Source organism: Loxodonta africana, chromosome 18, assembly GCF_030014295.1.
Source record: "Loxodonta africana isolate mLoxAfr1 chromosome 18, mLoxAfr1.hap2, whole genome shotgun sequence".
Classification (NCBI taxonomy): Eukaryota; Metazoa; Chordata; class Mammalia; order Proboscidea; family Elephantidae; genus Loxodonta; species Loxodonta africana.
Genome location: NC_087359.1, coordinates 68431713 through 68446420, shown reverse-complemented (window position 1 = coordinate 68446420; position 14708 = coordinate 68431713). Strand labels below are relative to the sequence as shown.

Genomic DNA, 14708 nt, shown 5'->3' with positions numbered 1-14708 from the left:
AACGTATCAGAGAATAGAAAAAGAGGCACAGGTTCCCGACTCATTTTATGAGACTAGTATAACTTCATTAAAAACAAACAAATAGAAAAGTAGTCTAAGAAAGTTCTAGATCTGTCTCACTTAGGAAAACAGGATCAAAAATGCTCAATAGTTAAAAAAAAAGAAAACAATATGTTATGACCAAGTAGGTTTATTCCCAGGAGTTTGAGAATGGTGTATCACCAGGATACCTTTTATTGTAATGTGCTACATAAAAAGATTGTAGGAGAAGAGCAATATACATTCATCTTGGATTCAGAAAGGCATTTGATACATTTAAATACTCAATAAGCTGATAAAGGGTTATTTACCAAGCCTACAGTGAACATCATAAATTAGCGATGAATGCGTAGAAGCCTTACAATTATTATTAAATGAGTTGCACATTTATTCTGAGAAGTAATAACTGATAAAATTAGTGGTTATATCCCACTTACATCTGCTGTATTGGCTCTGTTACTATTGACTGAATCATTACCCTCTCCAGATACCAGGGAAAGTACCTCACAACAGTCAGCACTCTGTCCTGCTTGGTTGGCAGGCAACCTCCGGCGAAGCATCGGATGGCAGTTTAAATACATAATAATCATTTTAGTTCCTCACCAGCACTAACAATTTGTATTAATGGCCTAAGAGTAAAGATAACTGAGAACAGATAAGCCGGCTATTTCAGGTTGGAAGAAGTGGGAAGATAAAAGCCCTAAACATGCCCTTGAATGTGAAATTAGAATCATTTGAAAGAGTTGAAAGTTAACTACATAGCCAAAATTTAGGCTGGACAATTTGTAAGACAGGGTAAAACAACTAATTATATAATCCTAGATTTTGGGGGGCAGGATTGCATTTAATTCTGGAGGTAACTCTTTCAAATATTAGACCATATTGTTAATATTCTGAGTGTTATAGTGCATCATTCAACAGAGATTCAGTATTTTTTAAAACAAGGTGCTTTTCAAAAGGATTCTGCGCTTGCCTCCAGGTTTGTGTTCGTCACAATGTGAGGTTAGTATTTTTCCACCACTGACTCTTCTCATTTCTTCCATGAATATATGTGTCTGTAGAAATGCCTCCTTTTTATAAATTTAAGGCATTTAGAATTAAAATTTGCACCAAAAATCAAAGAAAAGTCTTGCAAGAGTATGGTACCATTTTTATCCTTAGAAATTAGCTACTGTTTAAAAAAAATCATACCTGGCGTAACTGAGTATACTATGTATTTGTATTGTTTCGGGGAAGCAAGGTGTAGAATTGGTATGTGTAATCTTAATTATGTATTAACTCTGGATGATGGGGTTATGGATAATGTTGACTGTTTAATTGCATTATTTTCCCATGTTTCTATAGTAAATAAGTGTTTACTTTATACTAAAAAATTATAAATGCTATTTTTTGTACATGTAAATTTATGTAAATAGAAATGTAGATTTCCCCAAGGCGCAGTCAAAATTTACTGTTACACCTAAGATAGAAACCGAGGTAAATTTCGATGTCATAGAATCGCATTTTGTTTTTAGGTTAAAGAGCTGAATCATTATCTGGAAGCTGAGAAGTCTTGTAGGACTGACCTGGAGATGTACGTAGCTGTATTGAATACTCAGAAATCTGTTCTACAGGAAGATGCTGAGAAAATGCGGAAAGAGCTGCACGAAGGTAAATACATATTCTGTGAATTTCTAATGTCAGTCTGTAAGAGAACTATGTAAGTAAAATTGATACTGATTGATAACAATAACAAAGCCTAAAATACCAGTTCAGCATGTTAGCGATTTAATTTTTAAGCTTTGCAGTTGGTTTAAATGTTCTCATGAAAAGCTGAAGCTGGATTGTTAAGGCCTTCTTTTTCCTCCACGACCCCAGGAATAACGTCACAAGGCACGGGCTGTAGGCAGAAGGATCACGGGGCTGGGAATTTCCTGCTTAAACTGTTTTTGCCCCCACACCCGTTTTGATGGAGGTGGTATTAGCGAAAGTGAGAACGGTCTAGAGGACAGTGTATCCCAGTGTCCCTACATAAAACCTCTGTTTTTAAGGGACAGTTTGGGTTTCACTAGCCTGGCCGCAGAGCCGTACAGAAATTGACGCTATTTTTTGTTTACTAGGGTCAGGAAAAGAAGACTCATCCTTCTCCCACTAAGACCCAAACAGACTTTGGCTTTTTTCAGTTCTTCTGGTGATTCCTGTATTGCCGGCTCTTAGCCTTTGTGTGTGAAAGGCCCCTTTGGTGATTCTAATATTGCCGGGCTCTTAGCTTTTGTGTGTGAAAGGCTCCTTTGGCAGTCTTCTGAAGCCCTCTCAGAATAGTGTTTTTAATATGTAAAATACAAAACATAGCATTTCAAAAGAAAACAATTGTACTATGAAAAAAATCAAAATATAAAAGCCCCAAACTTCTGATGTAGTAATAAATGTGCTTTTTTATTAATGCATTGAATGCAAGTTCTAGCAGCAGGCCTGATAATTACTGTAATTTTGAAGTAGTGATGAACATAAATGATATATTGAAATATATGCAACAACTGCAATGAGATATGAAAATATCTGATCTCTGTTGGTGACCAGGCCATAGGTGTCGTTATACTACTACGATTTGTTGCCTCCATTTTATAATCGAGCAGTAGTTAGGGTTAGTGAAAACAAAGGTGTGACTTTTTCCTCATCCGCATGTGTGAACCCCTGATGTCTTCCACTGTTGCAGATTGCCCTAGTGACATTCCACTGTTGCAGATTGCCCTAGTGACATTCCACTGTTGCAGATTGCCCTAGTAACATATTTTAATATGCAGGATGAGGACTGTGGTGATGAATTCTACAGCGAATACTTTTAAGTATACAAAATGTTGTGGAAAATACAGCTATTCCATAAATAATTTAGGTTTGCATATGAGATTTTTTTCCAAATACTGGAAAGCTGAAGTGATAAAACTACAGAAGAATTTCGCAAAGTTATGAAAGTCATCCAAACTTTGAGTGGGTCTTTGGCCTTTAGGAAACAGTTTTCAATTGTGCTGTTGCAGTCAAAAAGACACCCATACTCTTGAAAGGGTGTCCGAAAGAAATAGAAATTTCTGTTTAAACCATGTGCCCCAACTATGTGTAAGTTACTGGGGCTACCAGACCTTCATAATATACCTGAGTAAGTTTGACAGGGCTAATTAAAATGAGGAAGGGGGATGGAGTAGTTTCCATACTGAAGCACTCACACCAAAAAATAAAAATAAATTGTCCTGAAATGAAGACAGATACAAATTAAACAGCAGTGTAATTTACAGCTTAAATTGGGGGAACTAGATATGCAACTAAGTTAATGCAATTGTGTGTTCTAGGTGTTACACTTGGAAGTGTGTTAGGATGCACTAGTGCCACAGATGAGTGATTAATTCTTTTGTCCTGGGAATAGCTAAGTCTTCTTAAAATAAGTTGTTCACAAGTGGAGTTTTCAAAGATGGGTAGGTATTGGCTGCATGGTCAAGGATGAGCATGGCCTTCAAGGCCTTCTGCATGTGGCATAACAAGGTAGGAAGCGTAAGAAAGTAGTTCAGCACAACTAGGATGCAAGAGGGAGTGGGTCAAAATGTGAGATAGGAAAGGTAAGCACGGGCCGGATCATGGAGGCCTTATGCTAAGGGTTTTGGACTTGATAAGGAGCCTCTGAAGGTTTTTGTTTGTTTGTTTTAAGTAGCAGCTTTATTGAGATATAATTCACATGCCATAAAGTTTACCCTTTGACAGTGTACAATCCAGTGGTTTTTAGTATGTGTATGAGGTTGTGCACCACCACCACTAATTCCAGAATGTTTTCATTACCCCCAAAAGGAAGTCTGTACCCACTAGCCATCACTCCCTGTTCTCTCTTCCTCTGAGCCCTTGGCAACCACTGATCTACCTTCTGTCTCTCCGAATTTGCCTGTTGTGGATATTTTGTATAAATGGGGTCGTAACTTTGGCTTCTCTGAAGGTTTTAAGCTGAAAAGTGATAAGATCAGTTTAGCATTTTAGAAAGTTCAATTTGACAGTGGTGTGGAAGATAGAATAGAGAGGACAAGTCTGATTGCAGGAAGAACAAAAACGGGGCTACTGTTACAGTTGTCTAAGTTTTAAGGGCTAACCTAAGGCGGAAGCCAGGAGATGGATGTGTCATACTGCAAAGTAAGTAAAATTAGTAGACCTCTGTTGAAAGGAGCCCTGGTTGCTCAGTAGTTAAGAGCTCAGCTGCTTAACCAAGAGGTCGGCAGTTCGAATCCACCAGCCACCCCTTGGAAACTCTATGACGCAGTTCTACTCTGTCCTATAGGATTGCTGTGAGTCGGAATCGACTCATCTGCGATGGGTTTGGTTTTGGTTTTTTGTCACAGCCAAATGTGTTGGATGAGGAAAAGTCAGAAGTATAAGTTGTCTCTCTGGTTTCCTGCTGGGGTGGCTGGGTAGATGGGCTGGATAGATGATACTGCCTACTCTTTCAGTAGGACGTGGTTCAGCTGATGAGTAGCAACAGAAACATTTTGCAGAGATTCTTTGACTTATCCTGAGAGGTCAAAACTAAATAGAATCAGTAATTCCTGGATGGCAGATTTATCAGAATGTATTAATGGCAATTAAAAGCCAGAGTGCTTCTTTGAAGCGAGGATGGCAAGACTTTGTCTCGTGTACTTATGGACATGTTATCAAGAGGGACCAGTCCCTGGAGAAGGACATCATGCTTAGTAGAGGATCAACAAAAAAAGAGAGAGACCCTCAAGGAGATGGATTGACACAGTGGCTGCAACAATGGGCTCAAGCATAACAGCGATTGTGAGGATGACGCAGGACTGGGCAGTGTTTCGTTCTGTTGTACATAGGGTTGCTATGAGTCGAAATCTACTTGGCAGCAGTGGGTTTGGTTTTTGGCTTGATTTATTCCCTAGAATACTTGTATGAGTTGCACTGTGGAGAGGGGGTTTTTGGTCAGATAAATTTGGGAAATATTATATGTCATCCCTCTACCTCAAAGAACATAGGCATAATTAAGACTCTGAGCTCAAAGCCTTGCAGTAAAGAAATCTTGAAAATTTATTTAGCCCAGGGTTTATAAAACCTACAGGGCACAGAAATCTTTTTTTCACATGTTCCTAGGAACACACTCCGGGAGACTGCTTTAGAGAGATCGTGTAGGGACAGCTGCCATGTCCACCTACGAGTGGCCCCTTGGTGCCAGTCAGAGGCAGAATCCTAGACAGATTGGACCAGTGGGCACACCTGGTCTAAAAACCCATTGCTGTCAAGCCGATTCTGACTCATAGTGACCCTATAGGACAGAGTAGAACTGCACCAAAGGGTTTCCAAGGAGCGGCTGGTGGATTTGAACTGCTGACCTTTTGGTTAGTAGCCGTACCACTTAATCGTTACGCCACCAGGGCCCCACCCTTGGTCTGGTAGCCCTATATTAAAGAAATTGCCTACCATTAAAATTCAGTGTTTTTGATTGGGGGGTTCCTAAACAGTTTGCCACCTCTTGGAACAAGAACGACAACAACACAACCAGTTAAAACACACGTGGCAGAAGGCCAATGACCAGTTTTTGGAATCTCAGCGTTTGCTGATGAGAGACATGCAACGAATGGAGATTGTGCTAACTTCCGAACAGCTCCGACAAGTTGAAGAAATGAAGAAGAAAGATCAGGTGAATAGCAGTTTTGTAGGACTTGCTTGCTTCCTTAATAGTGCACCCCCATCCCCACATCCCCATGATCTCATGACTTTATAGAGATTGAGTTAAGCTGCAAAAAGGTGATTTATTTCACTTTAAAAAACTCAATAGTGGTATTTAAGGGATTTTGCTTTTCAGTTTTTGAAATGGCCTTTTTTGGGGGAAAAAACTGATAAATTATTTTCTTCAGAGACTTCAGGATGCAGCAGTGCCTATTTCTGAGAAAATCTTTCTCTGTAGTGCTGTCCTGTTCTCCTCGAGCTCCTGAGCTGTGTAAATCTCAGCCCAGCAGTTTGTGGCGTTGCCCTGAAAGCCTCATCAGAAGGTAGCAGGATGGCGATGGGGAGGGGCTGAGTGATGTGAAAAGGCAGGTGTCCAGAGGGCTGTATACTCAAGGTCCTCGTTCCTCCTTGTCTTTTTTCAAAAATTAATTTTTTTAATGACATAATTAATACACAAATACATCCTCATGCTTTAAAAAAAATTGTTTTAAATACAGAGAAAGTGAAAATCCTTATCGTCTCCTACACTTCCTCTTCTTCAGGAATAAGCGCTTTTGTCAGTTTGGTAGGTAGACTTCCAGGCCATTTCTGTGTGTTTATGAGTGTAGAGTTAGGCTTGTTTGTTTCTTTTCTTTTATACAAATTGTATCATGCTATAAGCACTTATTCTGTGATCTGTTTTTCCCGTAAGCAATTGTCTTGGGTATGTTTTCACATCAGAAATCTATTTCATTCTTACAAACTGGTAACATGGTGTACACAATTGTTTTAATCCTTTTCTCGGTAGTGAGCATCTAGATGGTTTCCAGTTTTTTTTGTTGTTGTTATTTCAGTCAGTGTTGCAGCTACTATTCTGAAATATTTATACCACATCACACATATATATATGCATGCAGGTATTTCCCTGGGATAGCTTACTTAGAAGGGTTCACTGCTTTTCTAGGCTTAGTAAGAAATACTTTAAATTGCCCTACATACTTCAGTTAGATTTTGGTTTTCGAAGGTTTCTTCCTTTTTCAATTTCGGTTATGTCTTTTAATTTTGACCCATTCATCTTGTGTGTAAACACAGCCAACATAGGGTGTAGATTCTACAGTACAGACCTACCCATGCCCCAACTGCTGCCCAGTAAAACACTCTCAACTCCTAAGATGGTCATTTAAGGCCTATACTAACATTTATTGAGCTCTTAATATGTGCTGGAATTGTGTTAAGGCTTTATATATAAAGCTTTTCTCAAGCAGGTCTTAAAAAACAAGATAAAACTCTCCATATGCGTAGGGAGTATAGTATTATGTTATAGATTGGGAACAGGCTGAGAGGTAATGGCAGCTCTGAGGGCTGAATGGATCTGTCTGGTCCCACCATAGCCTCTCGCACGTCCTGCTCTTGTCTCGTGCCTGCCCTCTTTTCAGTCATGCCCCGTTACTCAGTGCTGTCCCATGTGCCTGCTTGTCCATGCTCTGTTCCTCTGTACCTGCTGCCATTCTCTGTGGAACCCTCCCTGCCTGTCCTTCCCTCGCACACAGCTGGCAAACTCATATTTCTGATCTTTCCGGATCCAGCTGAAGTGTTACCTCCTTTGGACCCCTTCTTATCCTCCTCAGATGAAATCAGTTATTGTTTTTTTTTCTCCTTCTATAGAACCTTGTACATACGTGCTTAGTATTGTAACTGTGTCTTTGTTCCTCCCCACTAGACTGTTTTAGGGGACACTGAAGGTACCTTACTCATCTTCGTTGAGTGAATTACTACATCAACTTCAGCCATTCCTTTTATAGTTCATATAAATTCGCATGTGTTTCTAATGGGTGTGTGATGTCAACAACTGTTTCCTTTTTCTGCAGTAATCAGAAGGAATGTTCTATGTAAAATTCCTTTCTTGGATCATTTGCAGACATAGGGTTTTGCTTTGTTTTGTCTTACATTACTTTCACAGAGCATACTTTTCTTGGAAGCTTGCTTCCAAGGTTCATGCTTTGCACCTAGGGTTTTAGAACATTTTGTCATGACCAGGGGCCCTTAGATGTGATTACAAAACAAGGCTAAGTGTCCATTCGTCTTTTATCATCAAGCTCTGCATTCTATTATTTGTTTTGAGTTGTCAAAGAACTGTATGACTCATTAAATATATATTACTGGGGTAATATATATATTTTTCCTAACTTATAGGAGGAAGATGAACAACAAAGACTTAATAAGAGAAAGGATCATAAAAAAACAGATGTTGAGGAAGAAGTCAAAATACCAGTAGTGTGTGCTTTAACTCATGAAGAATCTTCAGCCCAGTTATCAAATGAAGAGGTACAGTGAATCTGTAATTTAAATCAGCGTATACAAGATGTCATCATTTTTAGCTTACTTATCTGTCAATAAATTACATTCTTTGTAGGGGAAGTGCATGGCTGGTAGTTTAAATTTAGGGAAAACAATATATATTTTTGCTTACTGTTTCGAAGGCATTGTATGCAGCACTACTGGAAACATGCTGTAGTCTCTCTCACTGTCTCTGCAATAATTAGATGTTCTTTTTTCAGTGGTTCCAAAATTAAAACATTAGAAAAAGTCTTTAAATAATATTTGCAAAATTTTTATTTGGTAAGAATAAATATTGTTAATACTTTGAGCATTTTGTTTAAAAGAGATTATCTGAAGTGTTGAAGCGCCTTAACTCCCTAAAGCACGTGCATGAGACCTGAGAGTATTAGGTCTTAACCTTGAGAATAGTGGGTAAAGTTGGGCGGATTGTGACGGAGTAGGGTAGAGCATTGCAGGTTGTGGGAATGGGTAGAGTAGAGGCCCAGAGGCGGAAAGTGTAGGTGGTGTTCCTATGGCCTCATCAGGTTTTACCCACAGTGTGCCCAGGGCCTCCTCACCAGGTTTCCTGTCTTCAGCTTGTCTTACTCCTGTTCACCTTTCGCATTACTGCCGGATTCATTTTTCTTAAGTGCAGCTGCAGTCAGGCCACCTCCCTCCTGAAAATCCTCCACTGACTCCCACCGCCTACGTAATTAAGTAAAAATTCCTCACTCAGACAGCGGAGGCCTTCATAATATGGGCTGTATTTTAGCCAAATTAGTTGTCTTGTGTTACACTCTCCACCTGTTATGTTAATTCCTTTATTTGAGACACTTACCTCACTCTGCCTTTGTTTCCTTTGAGGCTCATGTGGAGATCTTGTCTTCGAAGAAGGAAATGCTTCTCTAGTTACCTTTAGGATGAAAACCAGGGTCCTTAGCGTGGCATAGAAGGGCCTTCACACTTGAACGGCCATTCCAGTCTCACCTACTGCTTCCCAATGTACCACAGCCAGACCTGTCTACTTACTGTCCATGCTTGTGTGCCTTGTTTATATTTACTGTTCCTACTGTTTAGAATTTCCTGCTCAGTCCCCCAGTCCCCTCCTCTTCCTGGCCAGGTGAACCAGTTTCAGTTAAATTAAATAAAGGTCTTTTCTTCACTTTCAGAGCTATCATGTTTCTGTTTAGTTTGCAGATTTAGTCTTAGCCAATGTATAATCTGTTTCCTGGTAGCTTTTATTTCCATGTGTATGGATTGTTTGACATTTAAAAATTTTTTATTATTTTTTTAATCCTGTGAGACATTGAAAAGTATGATGTAGTTGTTTTTCTACATTTTTTTGTTCTGGAACAAACAGTGGGGACCACTTGCCCCGATTCTGCCAATAGCAGAATAGTTAGACTCCCAGGAGAATGTCTCGATCTTTGAGTACAGCCAAGTATTATGTGGTTTCTGCATCATGCAGCTTTGTATCCAGGAATGTGTAAAAAGTAATATTTAAGCAGGAAAATAGGCAAGGAGATTTGTTGTGATTTACAGTGAAGTATTTTTCTTATCTTTGAGTTTGTCTTAACAGATCTATATGATATATTGTGCATAGCATTATTTCCTGACATTTCAAGTATCTTTTTCACTTTCAGATACAATATCTTGCAATTTGAATGTTGAGTATAACTGTTAGGTGTGTGAGAATCATGACAATTTACCTTAGCCCTCTAGTTTACCATTGATATGAAATGCTTTGGAGACTTAGTCCGATTTGTTGCTAAAGACATTTAAAACTTGTAGGACTGCATATCTTCCTTAACCTGATGTTTAGAATACGTTTATCTCACTACAAAAGTGATGTATGTTCATTGTGGAAAATTTGGAAAGTACAGAAAAGGTCATACAAAATAAAAATAACTGGTAGGTAATTCTACCACCCAGAGTTAACCACCATTAACAATTTGGTATGTATTTCTTTTTTCCCCCCTTTTTCTTTTTTTGAAGATAACATATATGTGTTTCTATTTGCACATTTTAAACATATTTCAGATTTTAACTGTACATAATGTTTTGTAACTTTTTTTTAATTTAAATTTACAGTTTTGGTACACCATTAAATGTTTTCCCAAAAAATGATGTTTAATGGCTGATATTTTTCCATGTAAATGTAGCATAAATGATTTAGCCAATACCCTACCCTAGTCAAGTTGTTTCCTTTTTTTTTGTTATAAAATGTTTCACTGTTATAAATAGTGCCGTGATGCTGTTGCATGTAATTCTTCCTTCTATAAAAATCATTATGGACATTATTGGGAAAAGAATTGTTCATTTCAAGGGCATAAGCATTTTAAAGGCATTAGAGCATATTGCTGAATCATCCTTCAGAAACAGCAGTTTACACTTGCTTTAGAAGTGTGTGTTCTCTCTTCTGTTACCGTTATGATAGTCTGGTGTTTTAACAATGGCCCTTACAACTCTTCCCCTTCTCTCTTGGTGTCACAGCAGCTGTACGTGACTGCAGTAGGCTTTAGGCACCTTTGTCAACTGCTAGAATAGGTGGTCATTCCAGCGTTTATCAGGACATTTACTTGGTTGCAGTCTCATTTCTTTAGACTTGGACCTTTGCCATAGCTATCTTCATAGACTAGATTTGTGTTCTTCAGCCATCTGAATTTCCCGAGCAAGTATTTTTCAAAAGAAAGAAATGGAGGAATTAGCATGACAGTTGTGAGCTCTTTATTATGCCAAGTAAGGATATTTTTTAAAGCATTTATCTGCGTTCTATAGTTGCCTTTGGTTCATAAAAGGAAGGGCATTTCACAATAAAAAAGCGAAGGGATATAATCTTAAAGAATAGTCCTTTAAATTGAATAAATTTGGTTTCAAGAAAACCTCGCTACAACGCCCGTTTTTCTCATTTCCCCACTAACTGTGCAGCTGTATTGTGGAACGGCACTAGTCTGCTTTTTGACTGTGGGAATGTGCTGCACATTTTTTTTTTAATGGAAGTGAAATTCACAAACATGAAAATTAACTATTTTAAAGTGTACAGGTCAGTGGCGTATAGTACATTGACAGTGCTGTGAGACTAACACCTCCTTCTGTATACTTCCAGAACAGTTTCATCACCTCAGAGGATCCCCCCTACCCATTGAACAGCTATTCCCCATCGCCTACCCCCCCGCCACCCCACAAGCTCCCAGCAACCAGTAAATGCTTCCCGTCTCTGTGGATTTACCTGTTCTGGACATTTCATGTAGATGGAATCATACAATATGTGACATTTCTTACCTGGCTTCTTTTACTTAGTACCACATTTAACATGCTGATTACAACTTGCTTGAAACTTGGTTTCCAGGATACCACATTCTCCTCATTTCCCTTCTGCTATTCTGGCTAGTCCTTCTGCTCACCCCCAAAACATTGCCGTTTCTTGTGGTTCTAGCCTTGGCCCTCTTCGCATTCTACGGATTCATCCTAGATGTTTTGATTCACTACCTTGACTTTAATTCCCATCATATGATGGTTGCTCCCAAGTCTCTATGTAAAGACTTTTATATCTTTCTGTCTGGAGGACATCTCCACTTGGATATAGAGCAGACACCTCACATTCAACAAACTCGACACAGAGTTTCAGGAGACCTTCCCTAACTCCGTGAGTTTATTACATCCTATATTGTAATAGCCTGCTTACTTGTTTATCTTCTTGATGCAACTGTAAGCACCTTGAGGTTAGAGATTATATCTTGCTCACAGTTGTATCTTGAGTGCCTGGTTTGGTGCCCAGCATGTCAAAGACGATCAGTAAATGTCTGTTTAATGAATAGATGAAGATAGCACACTAATGAGTATCATGACTGATGTGTGGCAAAATCCATTTAATGTATGATTGTTTTTCTGTTTGGAAATAACAGAGAATTGTCTAATTTCGCAATATTTATTTTCACATTTCAGGAGCATTTAGATAGTACTCATGGTTCAGTCCATTCCCTAGATGCAGACTTACTGTTGCCATCTGGAGATCCGTTCAGTAAATCAGACAATGACGTGTTTAAAGATGGACTTAGGAGAGCACAGTCTACAGACAGCTTGGGAACCTCGGGCTCACTGCAATCCAAAGCTTTAGGCTATAACTACAAAGCAAAATCTGCCGGAAACCTAGACGAATCAGATTTTGGACCTTTGGTTGGAGCAGATTCTGTGTCTGAGAACTTTGATACTGCCTCCCTTGGGTCTCTGCAAATGCCAAGTGGGTTTATGTTAACCAAAGATCAGGAAAGAGCAATCAAGGCGATGACACCAGAACAAGAAGAGACAGCTTCCCTCCTCTCCAGTGTCACCCAGGGTATGGAAAGTGCTTATGTGTCCCCCAGTGGTTACCGCTTGGTCAGCGAGACGGAATGGAATCTCCTGCAGAAAGAGGTCAGTTATTTTTCTGACTTTTTTCCTCTCGCTCACTCTGAGGAAAACTGGGTAGCTCTGGGATCATTCAGTAGATAATCCCAGGAGTCCGTGCAGACACATGTTCCAGCAGATAGATGTTAGCATGGATCACCTGACCCTTGTTATAATCTGCTTTGGCCAATCCAGGTGATTGTGACAGAGAAGGGAACCACCTAGCTAATTGTTCTGAGTGCGAACTTCCTCACCTGAAGTCACACCTCTAAAGTTGGAGCAAAACTGCCTAAATAGCATAACTAAGTTTGAGTAGCCTGATCTTGGTTGGCTTTCCACTTTTCTGTAATCTTGATGTATTCCAAGATTTGCATTCTCTCATCTTCCCTCTAGATCTAAAGTGCGAATGCTTGTCAGCAGTTGATGCTGGAAGTGAGTTTAAGGAGGGGGTGCAGAATTGTGGGCGAGAAAAGAAGGGGGTCTTTAATTTTCCTCCTAATAGTATTTGAAAACACAGAAGTAAGATTAGGAAATGAAAACTTAAATGTGTTTTTCTGTAGTGCTTCACAGATTACAAAGCCCTTGCGTGTACCTCATTTCTTCAAGCTTCATGCTAACAGTGAGGTAGGCAGGGCGTGATTGTCCCCGTTTTACAGATCATGAAACGAGTTCAGAATGGTCAAGTGAGCTGCTCACGCTTCCCCTTTGACTTAGGAGCAGACCCTGGGTCAGAATCCAGGCTTTTCTCACTCCCAGTGCTTTCCTTTACTCGGGGTTACTTCTCTTTAAAGAAGCTGTTGATCAGTAAGTGCAGCAGTTCAGTAAGCCTGAGAGAAATTCCTCGTGGTCACATGCAAAAACTATGTGAGAATGTGTTACTTAAGTTTCATACCTATTTTGTAATTGGAGCTGGAGAAATGGTGAATTGGCACTGTAGTATCTTTCTTGGCTGGGTAGCATTTATTTAAATTGTGAGTGCCACGGTGTGGTACCTTTAGTTTGCTTTATGTTTTCTCAAATGTCACATGTTTTGAGGCTCTTAGCCTCTTAGTGATAAAGTTGTATCCCTTGTTTTCCTGTCATATTTACACTGGTGATTATGACTTTTTAGAATTTGACCCTATATTGTAACTTCTTGCCACAAGTCCCTGAAGACATTGTTTACTCCTTGTTCTGCTTTGAGTAGCATTGGTAAGACCATGTGTGTACTCCTCAAGTGTGTGATGTAGAACTATTTCGTTCAGCCTGATAAGAGGTCATGTTGATGCCCTTCAGGTATACAATGCTGGAAACAAACTTGGAAGACGTTGTGACATGTGTTGCAATTATGAGAAACAGTTACAAGGGATTCAGATTCAGGAGGCTGAAACCAGAGACCAGGTGAGTTTCTTTTGGATATGCCATATTGGTAAGCTGTTGTAGTTTTCACTGAGATGCAGAAATAATTCCCCCCCTAAATGTTTTATGAAGTATATCTGTAAAAATGGGTGGTGGAGGCATCCGACCTCCTCTAACTTCATAAGAGGAAGGGAGAATCAAGATCAGGAGCCCAAGGCTGATTGCTGTGAGGCGGAGATCATACATGCCTCCTCTCCAACCTTTTTACCAATTCTGACACCAACCATCCCTCCCACGGCACTCTCTACTTCTCTGTTCATCATTCTCTACTTTTCTGCTGTTTGATAACTTGTTGCAATGACCACATACAACTTACAGACCATGCTCACAGCTATAGGGTTTAACAATTCAGGTTTAGGAACATTCAGGATACAGTTCTTTGACCAGGGCAGCCTTTTCTCAGCTGTGCCTGCAGGCACACCCCTTTCTGGCCCCTCTTCCTGGCTTCTGCCCTGTTTGGGCAAGTGTTGCAAAGCTCCTTTAGCTCTGCGGATAAGTTCCTAGAGGCACCCTATTCTACCAGTAAGCCTCTGCTTGAAGGTGCTCAGCTGTCTTGCTCTGTGGCCTGGGAAGCCCACCACATTGTCTCCTGCTGGTCCCCTGCCTTTGCTGCTGCTCTTTGTCCCCTGCTGCTTCTTGCTGTCTTCCGTGTTACAGCTCTTTCTCTCTCAGTCTTCTGGTTCCAGGGGTTCTCAGCACAGGGATCCTGGGTCCAAAGGACATGCTCTACTCCTGGCTCTTTCTTGGTGTTGGTGAGATCCTCCCTTCCCACCTCTGGGATGGCTCATTTTAAGTCTAGCAGGATGGCAAAACTGACCAATCCTTTCATTAGGGTGCCATACACCTTATTTGCATGGTTCAACCCCATGAGGGTGCCACACACCTTATTTACATTATTAGCA

At 39.9% G+C, this 14708-nt stretch overlaps 1 protein-coding gene across 5 annotated transcripts in view; it reads left to right on the top strand.

Annotated features, from left to right (window-relative positions):
• The window catches only part of RABEP1 (rabaptin, RAB GTPase binding effector protein 1), a 119905-nt gene that overhangs the window by 69936 nt on the left and 35261 nt on the right, over positions 1–14708 (top strand). For all 5 annotated transcript variants that reach the window (XR_010318439.1, XM_064271630.1, XM_064271631.1 and 2 more), the window contains 5 exons: positions 1554–1689; positions 5517–5695; positions 7897–8028; positions 11968–12435; positions 13684–13788. Coding sequence is in view for 4 of the 5 variants with exons in the window: in XM_064271630.1 (XP_064127700.1) it covers positions 1554–1689; positions 5517–5695; positions 7897–8028; positions 11968–12435; positions 13684–13788 (1020 nt within the window). In the remaining variant the exon portion in view is untranslated. The remainder of the gene's footprint in view (positions 1–1553; positions 1690–5516; positions 5696–7896; positions 8029–11967; positions 12436–13683; positions 13789–14708) is intronic.